Source organism: Ascidia mentula, chromosome 3 (assembly GCF_947561715.1).
Source record: "Ascidia mentula chromosome 3, kaAscMent1.1, whole genome shotgun sequence".
In the NCBI taxonomy this organism is placed as follows: Eukaryota; Metazoa; Chordata; class Ascidiacea; order Phlebobranchia; family Ascidiidae; genus Ascidia; species Ascidia mentula.
This window is the reverse complement of record NC_138568.1, coordinates 18,212,025-18,227,630: the sequence shown is the minus strand read 5'-3', so window position 1 is coordinate 18,227,630 and position 15,606 is coordinate 18,212,025. Positions and strand designations below refer to the sequence as shown.

At 38.4% G+C, this 15,606-nt stretch overlaps 2 protein-coding genes across 4 annotated transcripts; both read right to left on the bottom strand.

Moving 5' to 3' along the window:
* Positions 1–1,680: 1,680 nt before the first annotated feature.
* LOC145895853 (uncharacterized) lies at positions 1,681–7,810 on the bottom strand. Its single transcript, XM_082984634.1, has 10 exons — positions 6,171–7,810; positions 5,871–6,093; positions 5,267–5,515; positions 4,793–4,995; positions 4,478–4,602; positions 4,163–4,298; positions 3,933–4,086; positions 3,430–3,787; positions 2,866–3,042; positions 1,681–2,459 (listed from the first exon to the last, which is right to left on the bottom strand). The coding sequence occupies exons 1-10, from the start codon at positions 7,808–7,810 to the stop codon at positions 1,681–1,683; spliced, it is 4,044 nt and encodes a 1,347-aa protein (XP_082840760.1).
* A 769-nt stretch (positions 7,811–8,579) lies between these two features.
* On the bottom strand, positions 8,580–14,857 carry LOC145893874 (uncharacterized). Of its 3 annotated transcripts, none has more exons than XM_082982246.1 (9): positions 14,730–14,857; positions 13,989–14,120; positions 13,609–13,676; positions 13,147–13,294; positions 12,627–12,700; positions 12,252–12,392; positions 11,807–11,911; positions 11,105–11,279; positions 8,580–10,722 (listed from the first exon to the last, which is right to left on the bottom strand). In XM_082982246.1, the coding sequence occupies exons 2-9, from the start codon at positions 14,109–14,111 to the stop codon at positions 9,826–9,828; spliced, it is 1,731 nt and encodes a 576-aa protein (XP_082838372.1). In that variant the 5' UTR covers positions 14,112–14,120; positions 14,730–14,857; the 3' UTR covers positions 8,580–9,825. The 3 variants fall into 3 exon arrangements, with proteins under 3 accessions (XP_082838372.1, XP_082838374.1, XP_082838373.1); XM_082982248.1 differs by having other exon boundaries at positions 8,580–10,719; XM_082982247.1 differs by having other exon boundaries at positions 14,594–14,732.
* Positions 14,858–15,606: the final 749 nt, after the last annotated feature.

Here is a 15,606-nt window from a genome sequence, read left to right as displayed (position 1 = left end):
TTTGATGATTCCAACATTTCCAGTTGCGAACTAAATTGCGTAAAATATACTAGTGGTTGATTGTGGCGAATTAATCACATCATATATGACGCGAACACGTAGGCAACGCTACTGACAGGCAATAAGTGTTGCTGTGACAGAATAACTGTGTTGCATATTCTAATTTTGATCGTTTTTTCTCGGCGGTCTTTGCCAGCCTCAAACTTTAATTAATTATATCGTTTGCTGTGAGTGGACAAAACAATGCTTAATTAGCAGATTGCATCTATCGTGATTTTGAAATGTTCAAACACCCTGTCCCAGTAAAAGTTTTATTATTACGCAAGTAAATAAAACCTAGTACTGTGGAACAGCGGCCATCTGTCTGCGGCTCAAATAAACATCAAAATCCGTTTGTTGCACTTGTTTGCTTCTTGTTCAGCGGTTCAATGCAAAACTATTCTAAATTAGTTTTACAATATTTTCACGCATAAGGCTTGGTGCCAGCACTCGCACGACTAAAGCGCCTTGACGTCACACAACAATAATCTCGGTTTCGCACGATTTCTTGCGCAACGGTTTGAACGCAACTTTGATCAGCTGTAACAAGTTGCCGTGCCAAGCTACATTTTTCAAATTAAGATTTTGTCGTATTTTATCGCTTAAAATGAAATAACATTTTCCTACTACACAATGACAATGGGACACGAACAGAAAAGATGACACACAGTTTCCACCTGCTTCTTGCATATAAGCTTGCAGTTAAACATAAGCTTGCAGTTCAACGGGCATTAATCAATAGTTTACTGCCTCCTAACACGTGAAATATAAAAAAGTAGCAAATCAAACAGACAGCACATGCAACACAGTCAAATGCTGGGATTTAGGATTCCCCAGTCGCTGCTTTGCTGATTCTAAAGTCTGCTTGCATGTTCTTGCTGAAGACTATACTTGATTTGAAACTCCGTGGCAGACTTGTTTATTATATTGAAAGGCACGATTGTAAATACCAGGTGGCTTAATTTTAATTTGTTTCAGGCGCGTTTAACACGTGACTGAATTGCAGCGAATTAACTATTAAAAGAACGTGCGAATGTTTACAGCGCGATAGCGAGAACGACAACAGGGCCGAGAGAGGTCGAGCGACTGAGAGGGCGAACAATTACTACGAGGGCGTTTTGTAACAAAGATTCAGGAAAAACGTGGTTATCCAGCAGGGTATCAGCAGCTTGTTTTGAACTCTGCAGGAAGGCTTAGCTTCGCCTGCATCCTTTCCGTCTAGTGTTTCAGTATTGAATTTCAGGAAACATGCGGCGTGGTCAGAACTAGGCCAGGGAAAACGTGCGTGTTGCCACACCATAGAAATCACATTTCGAAATTTTTGGGTGAAGAAAAAGTTTTTGCTAATAGAAAAATCATTTGTTTTACTGTCATAATACTAGATACTTTATCAAAACAATGAAAGGTTTAATTCTGGGAATGCGGTTTAATTCTGGCAAGTGGTGCAACATGCGATAGGCCATCACAAACATAAAATTTAATTCATCTGTATTTTTCAATACAAAAAAACATTAGCGGCGACTTTATTAACTCTCTAAACTGTTTTACGAAACACATAACGAATCGTTGGCGGAAGTGCTCAGTTGCAACTTGGGACCAATTAAAGTGATTCACAAGCTTTTTAATGGGCTTTGAGATGTTTCAGTCGCTGCTGCTATACTCGTATTCTTCTTCCATTGCATCAAACTCCTCGTCGACTCCTCTCAATTTCTCAATCCCACCTTGTATGAGATCTCGCGTTCTCGTGAAATCATCCAACCAACTGGTCGCCTCTTTTTCTCTGTTATCGACCACGTGACCAATTAAAGTGGTGACCTTTGCGCGGTTTCTGGTACCAGCCACGGTTTTTTGAAGGGCATTTTCCGCTTGCTCTTTCTTGCCAGTTATTCGCATCAGTCCGTCGGCCACGTTCATCGCTCCTTCCACCCCATCCATAATGCCGCCTTTCGGTCCCCCACGACCTTTGAACTTCATCTTAGGCATTTTGGGAAGTTTTTTTCCAAAACTTTTCCCGCCGAGTTTCCCCTTCAACTTTCCCATGTTTCCTTTGAATTTTTTCTTTCCAATCTTTCCGACTTTCCCCAACTTCTTTTTCATTTTTCCGCCTTTCAATTTCTTCCCCATTTTTCCTAATTTTGGCGTTTTAAATTTTTTACCCAATTTCGGCTTTTTCCCGATTTTGCCAAGCTTCGGTTTTTTCACTTTCTTGCTCGACTTTCCAAGTTTTTTTAAATCCTTTCCTGAATGCGGAACTTTCTCTTTCTTGAACTTTTTCATTTTATCGCCACCTTTTGCTTTTCCGTGCGATTTGTCTTTAGTCAACTTTCCTTTTTTCCTTGCTTTACTTGAGCCACGTTGATCTTTTCTATGCTTTGAGTCTGACTTCTGTTTTTCTCTACGTCTGCCCTTGCCACTCTTATCTGCCGAAAACCGCAACAAGCTTTCATGGAATAATTTTATTGGATACAAAACATGTTCACAAAACCTGCGACATATCTTAGTAGAGATGAGCTAAGTAAACACAAATATCAGGATTATATGAGAAGTTGTTGTTTTGCCAGAGGGGTCTTTCTGCGTATTTATCGTTTATACGAGGAATATACCGTAAAGAAATGATATTAAGGCACCCCTACAAGCGTACATAAATTAGCCCAACCAAAAGAATACAGAGGTAAACCCATTGTCAATAATGCAAATCATCACATTTTTTGCCACACATAATAATATAACTTTGTCATATGAGATGATGAAGCACGCCATTTTTGAGATATCCACGGACACATTATTATGGATCATATTTTGCAGTGAATCACTTTTTCTCGCTACCTGGTTTATTGTGAGTTTTTTCCGCGTTTTTGTCCTTGGAGTGAGAAGCTTTGTTTTCTTTGTCGTCTTTTTTATGCGGCGCAGGGGGGCGCTGTGGAGCTGGCGCCTTTTTCGGAGACTTTTTTGGAGAATCTTGTCTTTCGTTATCACGTGTCTTGTGTGATCCTTTGTGTTGGTCTGTTGCGTAACAATCAACTATTCTTTAAATTGTACAATTCGAACCGGGTTCCAGAACATAAAGAACTACGCGAATCACCCAAAAATCTAATATCGATTAAGTTCATGGCTTCATTGGTGTGAGCGTGGGGACAAAATTCAATGGACATTATTATTGTGGGAAATAAAGTAGAAATAAGGTATTATTATTTGCCTGAAAAGGATATTTATTTCTATGAGTCCACTTCAACACCTTTGATTTCATCAGGACTGATAATACTGTATGCGCTACCTAAAAATGTATATACTGTACAGTTAATTACGTGAAAAATGACAAGCATTTTAATTTCCACTAGAAGAGTGCTGTAGATGATGCTTAATATCAATGTAAAAGAGTCAAACCGTTACCTTTTCCTTGGGACTTTGATTCGTGTTTTTTGTCCGAAGATTTCGCCGGATCTTTTCGCTCGTGGGACTTCGACGCCTGTTTGTTTTTATTATGTGAAATTGATTCTTTCTTGCTCTCATGGGATTTTGTTGTTTCTTTTCTTTGACTAGACTTATCTTTCGACTCATGGGACTTAGACGCCTGTTTGTCTGAGTGTAAATTTGATTCTTTCTTGCTCTCATGTGGTTTTGACGACGCACTCTTTTCCTTCGATTCAGCTTTTTTCTTTTGCGGCTTTTCTTGTTCTTTGCCTTTTTGTTTCTCTTCGTTTTTCGAGTCCCGTTTTTTCTCTTTTTCTTTTTTCCGTTTTGTTTCTCCCTGAATTGTTCACTTTGATAATGCGCAGAAATAACATAACCTATAGTAAACTAAAAAGTAAATGAAAACTACAAACAACTGCTAAAAGTCAATTTAAACAGATTTGACAAGCGAAATTTGACCCCGCCCCTTGACTCATACTCACGACGTCGGCATCCAAATCGTCGAACTCGTCAAACCCGCTATACTCGCTGTAACTCGTTCCGTAAACGTTTTCACGGGCTCCGGGCATCCGTTTAAAAACATCGGGGGAGTTGCTGCGCCTACTTTGGCGTTTCTTCTTATGTGGAAGTTTTCGACTGAAAATAGCCAACAAATATCGGGCTGTGTAGAAAGTATTTCGAATCGTGATGTGAGGATTAGTTTGAAACTTACGAATGAGATCCAACGTCCGAATACACGTTGCTGTAACCGTCAGTTTCTGATAAAAGTTCAACGCGATCTTTTCGTTTCTGTACGTTACGCTTGACTGCGTCCGCGTTGTCGTGATGTACTTTATCATAAGGCCCGTCTATGTCAATTTAGATTGAGTTTAACAAAAAAGACAAAAAGAACTCATAAAAATATCACAAGGAAATTTGTCGTGAAGATTTGTTGATTTAATATATCAACAAAATACTTTTGTTTTCGTAAGGCGTAAAACCACTGTTGAAACACACATTTCGGTAAATATTGGTCACAAATTTAAACCTTTCGAGTAGGTAAAGTTAAGGGCACTTTCCATCTGCTGGAAGAAAATCTTCTGCCCGAAATACGGAGAATCATCAGTTCCATCATTCAAGCTGATGTCGGTGAGATAACAAACGTACACGGATCTGAATTGAATAAAAATGTATCTCAAGATATACACAAAGGTAAACGTTTGACTGTGTGCATGAAGGAATTACTTTGTATTGGGTTGATACGTAAGTTTTGAATCGTTACGTAAAGTATTTTAAAATCGTTTTAATGAAAGAACGATGTATTGGATTGTTACGTATGTATGGTATTGTTACGAAGACTGACCCGACGGCTGCTTCCAGCATAGAGTAAAATACATGTGATATGAAATAAGCAAGTAGAGCCCCCACGGCAAGGGGGTACCCGTACATAAACACGCCAGGTTTGTCCTTGAGTAGAAGAAAACCGACAGTAAGCACGCTCAAGGTCACCGTGAGTTTGCCGAGGAAGAAAGCGTAAGAGGATATGGCTGTGATGCCTTTGAGGTGCTGCAAATAATCAAGTTTTCTTTAATCCGCTTTAGTCAGCTGTTTTTCGGTTGTAATAGGGGGCAAAATAAAACAAATCAAATCATTTAATTTTGCACTACATTGCAATGTAAATGAACAAGTTATTAGTAAAACTCCATACTGACGAAACCATGGAAAAAAATGGGTCGGACGCCAAAATAAGTTCACAAAGATGTAAAAAATAAGCATGAACTTAGTCGTATGGAGGTAGACATGGATATTTCATTTAAAAACCCTAACGTAAACGTACCTGACGGTCGAGCAGCACTTGTTTAAGCTTCCTTCCACTCTCAAGAAACCACGTGCCCTCTAGCGCCACCATGGCGTAGTTCAGATCGCTGATGTAAATGAGAATATTGTTTTGCAACCAGAAAAAGGGGGAACACCCTTTGTTGACAGTGTTCCACACCGACACCGCCACGTATCCGTCGGGTTCCTTTTTCTTCTTCTTCGGCTTTTTCTTCGTGCTCTGAAGGCTTTCTTTTCGTGCAGTTGAACCCTGAAAGTAAATGACGCGATGAAGAGACACATGATATTTTTGGGTGGTCGTGCATGTGACTGCTTGGTAAACTGGCGCAGTAAAATTAACCAAGTCGTTCCCAACCAGACACCAAATCACCCATGTTTGCTTATTTGGGTGAACGGTGCGATGCCACTGGAACATAGTAAAGGCATTACAGTATTGGACGAAAGTATGCATGATTCTGCGCTTGCTTTTAATTATTGGCCATATATATGTATACTATTATATATATACTCTACACCAATATGATATACTAACCTATTATGAAAGTTCATTTTACCAACCCAGTTGATTTTTAGTGCAACGAAACACCATTTAAAACCCAGCTTACCCCTCTTTTACTGTACACGTCATCGTATATTGCTTCGCTGTATGCGTCGGTATGAACGTCATCATAGATTGCTTCCCCAGCTTGAGATGTCGGTGCAGCTGATGGTGGAGGGCGACGGTAGGTTGAGTAACCATAGTAATCTTCCTTATCCATGGCGATCAACTGGTCGTGCTGGAGTTTTTTGGCGTTTTCCGTCGATGCAATGACGCGAGATTGAATAAAGCTGAGAAAAAACGTTGCGTTACAAAAGTAAGTCAAAAAAACATTAACGTTTCGCGCAGGGGTAGAAACCGTTGGTACCTCAAGGGAGCTCTGAGAAATCCGAAGTAACCGGCCAAAAACGAGCCTGCTACAGCAGATCCAAGGTGTTTCCGTATCAACCTTGATGAAGCGACTCGCATAGGACGGTACATGTACATTTTTTCCAGGGAAAAGTACCACGTGGCCACTGCAACACTGACTATGAGATTCTGACAAGCCAGAATAAAATTAAGTACCCAGAAAATGGACAAAAACTCAAAAACTAAGACGCCGTTTGTATAAAAGTCGTCCGGAACGTAGGATGCAGTACTGAGTCCAGTGGACGGGTCATTTTGTACATTCAGTTCAGGCTTGAATATCGCTGTAACATACTTGACTGTGTACATCCACAAACCAAACCCGAAACTTATCGAAGCGAGAGAAAATAATGGTAACATATAAATCCATTTCAGCTGCAGCAATGCGGAACATGCTTGGTCGAATAAAACTGCGCTTGCTTCCATATTTCGGCGGCCTGCGATCAGACAAGCTCCCGAGAAAACGATTACGACTGTGGTGCTGTAAATTGCGGCGTCTCTGAATACAATTGAATAGCCAGCTTGAGGCGCTGATTCGCTTGCGTTCCGGCCACTTGGAAATAGTGAAGCCCTTGGCTGAGGAAATATGCGTAATGCTGCATCTCTGAGACTGTCTTTATACGAGTATCTTGCTTCCGGCAACGTCTCCACAAGACCAGGGTCAAACTCGTTGATTAGAGTGTAGAGGTACCACATGCAACCAGTTGCTGTTGCCCCAATTAAGAAGAATGAGACAAAACTGTACCAACACAACGCCGCGGCAGCCCCATGAACTATGACAAGAAAGATCAACGAAAAAACACAAGCAATAAGGGCAATCCAGGTTAATTCAGCTGCACAAACGTGGCAGTCATCTACGAGATTGTGGAGCCAATCGACGCCGTACAAATTCAACATTCGGTTTTGCTCTTGGATTGACAAGCTTTTAGCAAGGTAGAAAGGAGCACACCGCTTGTTTTTTTCCTCAAAACGCATGTCTTGCGAATTTGCGTCGCTTGCAGGGCATATAGCGCTTCGGATTGTGTTGTCATAAGGCGAATGTTCTTTCAAAAAATCATCACAAGAAAATTGTTTAGAAACAGCAGGACACACGCGAACACACAGCTTGAACCCTGTTGTCGTAGCATCGACTAAACTTTCGGGTTTGGTGATAAGGGCAGAAATTAAAGTTTTGTCGAAGGCTGTCGCGTTTTGCCCAGAAAAGGTTGCACCAGAGATGGGTGAGTTCAATAGTCCGCAAACATTTCCCCAAGAATCAACGCCGTTGGCAAAAACTTCTGGTCTGCCGTAGGCTAAACCTTGTTGCATAGCAGCACACATCCCAACCAAAGTGACAATAAACAATAAAACAGAAGGCACATCCGTAAGCCGACGTTCATATGACACTGGAAGATGAAAATCTTTGTAATCCGGATCTTCCTCCGAGCCGCAAATAGTGTAGGTGTTTCTGAGAAGTCCTTTCCAGCCTTGACCACAAGTGCAAATTTTCGTAAACCGACTCCATATCGCTTTTAGGGTCTCTACACCACAGGCGACAGCTTGGCAACAGTAACCACAAACTTGCAAGCACTTGGCTCCACCTCTAGCTACTGCACCTGCCATTTTGTTTCGCATAAACAACTAGTCATCCAAAGAAAAAAACAAGGCTATTGTGATGTCATACTGGACAACTAGTATTACGCAACAGTGAAACAATGAATATAATCTGCATGGAACTATTGGATTATGTTATTTTCTTGTATTTTGGTTTGTGTTATTAAAATGAGGCCGTTGTTAGCAATAGCGAATAACTACTTGGCTAGGTTAATAATTATGGTCTTTTACTGTCACATACATGTAATGGGTCGAAACCAGAGAAGTACTTAACCCCGAAATAGACTTAGTACTGGTTTAAAACACTAGCGTGGCCAACCCCGAAATTTAGGTGGGTACCAAATCCTTTGCAGGTTTAAGGAAGTAAAGGTCTCCTACTTACAATATCACCCAACGAAACAGGAAACGATTAGGCGTGCTTATTTTTTATGAAAACGGGGCCACAAAATATGCATCTGAAAAAAACATGCAAATCTTTATCTCAAAAGATTTTGGAGGATCCATGACACCTACCTGTCTGTATCAGTGGAAAAATTATTTTGTTGACAATTGGTGGTTTACAGTTTCACATTCTCTTGTTTCAGTCGTTTTTTTTTAAACGCAGTGAACAGTTGTGGGTCGTCTCAAAACTTTTATGAGGGACGTGGTGATGTTTAGGACAAAAATGCACCGATCTAACTATTTTCACCAAAGGTCACACCTTGGTGTAATGTTGTTGAAAAATGTCAGAGTCCTGTTGTAGCAGATGTGGAACACTTACAAAGGCACAATTCGCGACAACATATTTATTGAAGGTCACGAAATACCACATGGTTTGTTAGCATAAAAAAGTTAGTAGCTCAAAAGGCATACATTCACTTTCAACACAACGACAGTAAAAATGGATGGTACAAGCATTAGTTATTTACAAGCACATACAGAAGAAATAACTAGTCCCAAGGTCAGACTAAGTCGACAATGTTGTTGAAATGAGTCGTTGTTGGACAGATGTAAAAAATGAGTGCCATGATAAGAAAGCATGTAACAGAATAATATTTATAAAACAAATGGAGTCAAGTTTTTTTAGTTATACCCAACATAAGATTTTTCAGTGACCCATTTTTAATCCTGTTATACATGTTTGAATTTGATATTCTGAAAATATTTGCGAGAGGTAAAATATCTCTTTGATGGACGATCTACTCCACAACTGGGATACACACTGAGATGAGCAGCCAAAAAAAATATAACACAAATCAAGCCAAGTTTGCTACTTTGAAGATGGGACAAGCACTAACAGGATATCGCCGGCACCATTCTAAACTTTTGGCATCAGACAAAATTTACACAGAGCATAACACAACAATCATTGGTATAATAATGGATGAGCCATCTTTAAAATTTTGTGACAGAAGGCAAATTTCCGATTGCTGGAATCAAGTATTGCAAAAAACTGGCAGTGTAAGCAAAATATCTCAATGCTGATAATGTAAACATAAAGTTGCAAGGACTATTTCAATTAAACCTCAGGGAACAAGATATTCATGATTACTTAATTCTTAACTTTGTCTGAGAAACCTTTGCAATTGGTGGGCTGGGGAAAACCCACAAAACTGCTTTCTATGTTAAAATACTATTTACAAAGCAGGAGATATGGCTGCATGATGGCCAGCACAAAAGAAAACACTGCCAAAAATGGGCAACCTGGCATGACAGTCCACTCAGAACGGCATTGCAGCAGCTCTGGTATAAGAAAACACATTACAAGAATAAAGAGATGTTTTGTAGTGTAAAAAAGAAACTTCATTTTTATGAACAGCCAAGGGCAACATGGTTTAAAAACTTCTAAATTTGATTTTCTCATAAAGGCTAATCAAGGAGTTTTTAAACAGATAAAAAATTTGTGTTAGTGCAATAAACAAAGGCCAGGTAATTTCTGTATCACGGCCATGTAACATTTTCAAACAAGTTTGTGGCCATCACATTTTATGAGATGAATGTTAATTTTCGCAACCCAAGGTACAGATATCACAATAAGCACATGCTCAGGGAAAGTTTAGGCGAGGAACTGGTTGATCCCATTGCCAACGGATAGCAGCCTGGTTGATGGTCGAATGATCCTGTTCATTGTCTTTGGTTAAATCAGAGTTGGTTGTGACAGGCTGGGATAAAAGGATAGTAGGAGCTTGTGATAGGTTTTCCACCATTTGCTGGCTATGCTGGTGTTGTTGTGCATCTGTGGTAGTTAAAATGATGTTTTGCTGCTGTGGTGTGCTTGCTGATTGGCTTACCAATAACTGCTTTTGATCAGCAATTTGAAAAATCACATTATTTACTGGAATCTGGTGTTGACTAGGTTGTACTGTGTACAATGTGTGTTGGTTGCCATCGGATGCCATCTGTGGCACCTTGTACTCAGACTCCTGCGCTATGGCATGGCGAGAGACAAAGTTTGCAGCATCATTTGCATTATTAGGTTCTTGTTTGACGTGCACTTCACCAACTTCAGAGCTGATGGTAACTTCCTGTGTCTCAATTTGCTGTTGTTGCTGTTGTTGCTGTTGTTGTTGAACTGAGCCATCAATGGTAACCTCCCTAATTTCCGTTTCCAACCGTGGGCGTTTTGCTGAGTCCTCCTGGTTTTGTGCAGACCCAAGCTGCACAATACTGGGGTCGTACTCGCTTAAAGCAGCACTAGAAGACGGTATAGGGGGTGGGTCAATTCCTAAGGCAGAGGCAGTTGCAGATATGGACTGTTGTAACTTGGTCTTACACTCTTCCAAGTGCTTTTTAAATGTCGCTTCTCGCACATAGAGTTTTGAGCACCCTGGACATAGATACGGACGAATCTCCGCTTCTTCATCGACTGCAGTTGGTGGCACAATGTTAGCTGCAGCAGCGGCTTGGTTGATGACATTCTGGAAGTTGAAACTACCATCCTGCTGGGATTATTAAAAAAAATGATTAACGTAACTTGCGTTTCTCCTACACAATGGGTGTACAACTCAAAACAGGATGCAAGTAATTTTTATTGTATACACACTATTCATCGTGTGCCAAACATTTGTGTGGTCAGGGCTTTTTTAGCACCAGTGTGCATGAAAGCTTGATTGGAAGTTGCTCGATATAAAACAATATACATACGACCATACTGGTCAAACATGCAATAAAATTTTATACATTATCATGTGAAAGTTAGCCTGCATACCATTTTTAAACCAATGGTGCACCAAGTTTGGCATGCATGCACAGTATTGTGCACCACTGACTTGCACTTTTGCCTTAAAACATAAGCTTACTAATTTAACATTAATGCTACATTACCTCTTCTGTAGGCGTTTCTTGCTTTTTGGCAGTGGTATTATTAGCGCTTGTTTTTCTGTTTTTTCCTTTTCCTGGAGTGTGTCTTGCAACATGTGACTTCAGGTTGCTGAGTTGGGCGAACGACTTTCCACACTCAGGCCAATGACACTTGAATGGTCTCACACCAGTGTTGGGTCTGCATGATACAAAATCCCTAATTTTAGCATAAGATATTTACACATGCTAGTTACTGGTAAACGTAAGAACCAACAACAAAGGGGTTTATGATCTTGCTGTGTGCATGCGGCAATATACCAGGTCTAACACAAATCCAACTACTATAAGAAAATTAATTCTGCATCATTTTTGGGCGAGGTATAACATAATGGTTTTGCTTAACACCTCACATTCTTTTGGAACAACGTATGCCCGTTTACAAAACATTTCAAAATGTTGATATCTGCACAATATAACAAAACAAAACAATAATTTTTCCATTACATAAAGTTGCAATTTTTTGTGGGTAAATTCACAATGTGAAAACAATTAAATGCAAGTTGTTGTTTTCCTTCCCAAATTTATTTTATGCACATATGGCAAGGTATTGTTGTGTGAACTAAATCACTACTGTGTCATAAACAATCACCTTCCAAACCTGGTATGAATGGCAGTAGTTGCCGACTTAACATCAAGTGAAGCAAAGTTTAACATAAAATAAATTACTTTGGTGTATGGCGTGCTTCATGGCTCTTCAGATGAGACTGTTGCAAAAATGCCTTTCCACATCCAGGCCAGTGACATTTGTATGGGCGAACACCAGTGTGTGTTCTGCAAAATTATATAATATTGTCCGAAAATGAACGAACTGACAATTGCTAAAACTTCAAAACATATACTTGAAGAAATAAAACCAAAGCTAGCTTTGAAGGAATACAAGTTCAAGAAAAGGATGAACATATATATATCTTTACCAAATCGTAATAAAACAATCAAATTAACAATTGTAAATAACACAAAATTAAAGCAATATCAAAAGTATTTTGATGATCAGTTATGGAAAGAAACTTTGACTTGTAACACTTAAGCTTTAATTATACATTTATACAGATTATATATACAAAAACTTTCCCTGTTAAATACAGAATGTATATAAATGTGTTAAACATACCGCACATGCTGTTGTACGTGAGACAATTGCTTGAAAGAGTTGTCGCACATTGGACATTTGTAAGGTTTCTGTCCACTGTGGATACGTTCATGCTGTTTCAAGTAAAAGTTGGTGGAGAAACCTTTACCGCAGAAGTTGCATCTGCACAACAAAGACATTAACATTATTCTATGCACCAAGTATTCATGTTCTATTTGATGTGTAAAATAAATATATATGATTATTTTTCATGTGGTGCACCAAAGAAAACTTACATGTGGTGCACCAAAAAAACTTTCATGTGGTGCACCAAAGAAACAGTAGTTTTAACAAGCTTTCAACCACATATAGATTAGTTGTGTTATATTTTAATGTGAATCTGTTTAATAAACAAACCTGTATGGTTTTCCCTGATGATCTGTATGGAGTCTTGAGTGAACTGTCACAGCGCTTTTGTTGGGAAAAGTAACCTGGGTAAAGTGCTACAGATTATTATCCTTTGCTTCACTGATAACCAGGGTCGCCAAGCAGTGCTTATTTCTGGGATTTGTGCTTATTTGCACAGTTTTCTGACCTAAACATGCTTATTTTTTCATTAAATACAGATAATTAGTGATATCGAGTGATGTTAGACATTTATAGATGTACAAGTGTGGCTGAAAAACAATTGTGTGTTATAAATTATTGCAGTTCTACTGAAAAAAATCTTTAACATCACGACAAAATCAGAGAAACTTTCTGAAATAATTCCAATTTCGGCATCATAAAAACAACATGCCTATTCTTTTGTCTGAATTGATAAGAACTGTAGATTATGCCCAATTGCCTATAAACTATTTAAAGTGCTTGATGAGTTCATCAAGTATTTTAGCAAATACAAGTGTCAATTACAAACAAATCTGCAAAATATTCTTACTTGACATATGCGACATGTGTAAGTGCGAGCTTTCGGCTCAATGGCATCTGGATTTATTATGTCAACTGGCATGACGTTGTCAGTGGTTGTGTTTCTGGAGTCTTCTTGTTTTATTTTCTTATCTGTACCACTTGATTGTGACTGTTGGCTACAAAATAAATGGGAAATGGATCCATTGAAATTAGTAAACAATGAGGAATCTGATTAGAAGAGCCAAAAAATTTGGACTCAATTGCATTTGCTAAAGCCTTTCATTAATATAATACAGCCCACCTACCTTGTCAAAACAAGTCAAGAGTTGTTGCAATAATTAACAGTTTAGGCAAGGTAACAATACAAATTTGGTGATAGGCTGTTACAGAAAATGGAAGTATAATTCTTTTTGTAGAAATTAAATGTCTGATTCTAATCCTTGTAAAATTTGTTTATAGTCAAATAATAAATTATGTTTTCCAAACTTACACAAATAAATGAGGACTAGCAGCAGATGTTGACACAAGTCCAGACTGTTTGGTGGATGAGCTTGAATCCTTCAAAACAAAATTTCATTTTAACGTCCTACAAGTAACACATATTTCGAATTTGTTCCAATGTAACAATGGGTTTATTCAGTATATCATTCTCCAAAAACACCTAGGTGCACTAACACAGTGAAGATTTGTTTATGTGTAAAACTTTAACAAACAGTTTGTGTGTAATTCATAAAAATACATATTTACCTGCAAGAGTAGAACATAAAAATATATGTAGTTTATCTTATTGAAAAACAAACTCTTATATACTTTGTCAATTCACATATAAAGTAATTCACTCTTGAAATAAAATGATAAGTTGCAACCTACTGTTTGTGCAATCAATTGTTGTTGCTGTTGCATGAAACTGTCCATTGAATTTGGAATCATAGCAGTTTCACCACCATTTGAAACCTCCCCCGTATTCCAGAAAAAATTTTCTGACGATTCCATTGCAATGGTCTGTAGTAATGTTTGATCAAAAAGTAAAATTTCTGTTTTGCCTAGAATTGGCCATCCACGATTATACCTAAGTTTCTGTTAGCGCATATTCCAACACAAACTCCTACTTAAAAGCAATTATTCAAAAATCAGTTACCCTTACTGAAAGAAACGTTTATGTGCTAATTTGTATAGTTTATTCCAATGTAAAATTTCCACAAAATTATTGTCCTGCATTTGATGAAGATAGGAATGTACTTCACATGAAAATCAAATAAAACTTCTACTTGTTTAATTTTTTCTTATTACTCAAAGTTAAATAAGAAATATAATAACATTGAGCATGGTCAAAAAATAGACTTTATTATTTCTTGCTGTCTGGGCTTTTTTGTTGTGAATGGAAATGGGTTATTTAAAAATTGTTTACTAAAATACAAACAACAGAGAATTAACTTCATTGATGATTTACATGGTGAGTGGTATCGTTAAAGTACCTTTGGTTGTTTATACGGGGTTGTCTATGCCGAGCGAGCTAGCTCGACCGCAATGGCGGCGGATTGCAGAATGGCATGATTTTTAAACTAACTTCTACCATTTCATGTAACAACAACAGAAAAAAAAACAGATCACCGTCGCCTTTGCAGTTCTTCCTGATGTAGCTGCGAGATTGTGTTCTTCTTTTTTGTCTCTTCCTCGCAGGATCCGCTCGCAGAGTCAAAGCAAAATGTCCCTTTTTTCCACCTCTAGCCGTCGCAGCGCGCAGAAAAAATGTCTGCTCAGTGCCTCGCGATGAAAACGAAAAAGAACGTGACGTCACAGTTCAAGTGAATTGTTTGTTTAATGTTTGAATAAGTTTGCTCGAATCAATGCAGGCGCGTTGCCCTAATTACAAAAAAATAGCCAATAATTTGTAGTATTTTTTTCTTTAGGTTGCAATAAACCTTCTTGTGAACCATTTTAGCTGCCAAAGTTTTTCTTAAAATCAGCGATGCGCGACTAACTTCTATTGGCTACCCGGCGACACGTGATCAAAGAAGCGACTGTCTGGAATAATGATTGACAGATGGCCTTTGACGCATTAAATACAACGAAAATTTGGTTGAATTGTTAATTCATCAATAGTTTGAGTTTAAACCTGCCATACAGTGAGATTGTTAATCCCAAAAAAATTTGATAAAGGTGTTTTTGAGTGAATTTTTATTTGGCAGCATTTTCTCCCAACCAGGACTAGACTCACTGGATTTGGAGCGTGATTCGAACTTAACCAATATAAGTGTACACAATTTCAAGTAATTCAGTGTTAATTTTCTTTTGTTCAGACACAGTTATTCGTAAAATTAAAATAAATTGCCAAAAAGCCACAAATTTGCAATAAATTTACCAAAATATTTTTAGAAATAAATGTTTGTAGATTGTAAAAATACATTTACTTTTGTGACACTTATCATTTTAACTTTATGTCTGTGTACAAGTATAAGCAGGTACCACGATGGGGGTGTACAGTCGA

What these genes read in the sequence shown, in the direction of transcription:
- LOC145893874 (XM_082982246.1), bottom strand. Translation starts at nt 14,111, where the DNA reads ATGGAATCGTCAGAAAATTTTTTCTGGAATACGGGGGAGGTTTCAAAT. An exon ending in AACAATTGATTGCACAAACA is followed by an intron (nt 13,677 to 13,988) that starts GTAGGTTGCAAC and finishes TTTGTTTTGAAG; the next exon opens with GATTCAAGCTCATCCACCAA. An exon ending in ACACATGTCGCATATGTCAA is followed by an intron (nt 12,701 to 13,146) that starts GTAAGAATATTT and finishes CACTTTACCCAG; the next exon opens with GTTACTTTTCCCAACAAAAG.
- LOC145895853 (XM_082984634.1), bottom strand. Translation starts at nt 7,810, where the DNA reads ATGGCAGGTGCAGTAGCTAGAGGTGGAGCCAAGTGCTTGCAAGTTTGT. An exon ending in AAGTGCTGCTCGACCGTCAG is followed by an intron (nt 4,996 to 5,266) that starts GTACGTTTACGT and finishes GATTATTTGCAG; the next exon opens with CACCTCAAAGGCATCACAGC. An exon ending in ACGATTTGGATGCCGACGTC is followed by an intron (nt 3,788 to 3,932) that starts GTGAGTATGAGT and finishes TGAACAATTCAG; the next exon opens with GGAGAAACAAAACGGAAAAA.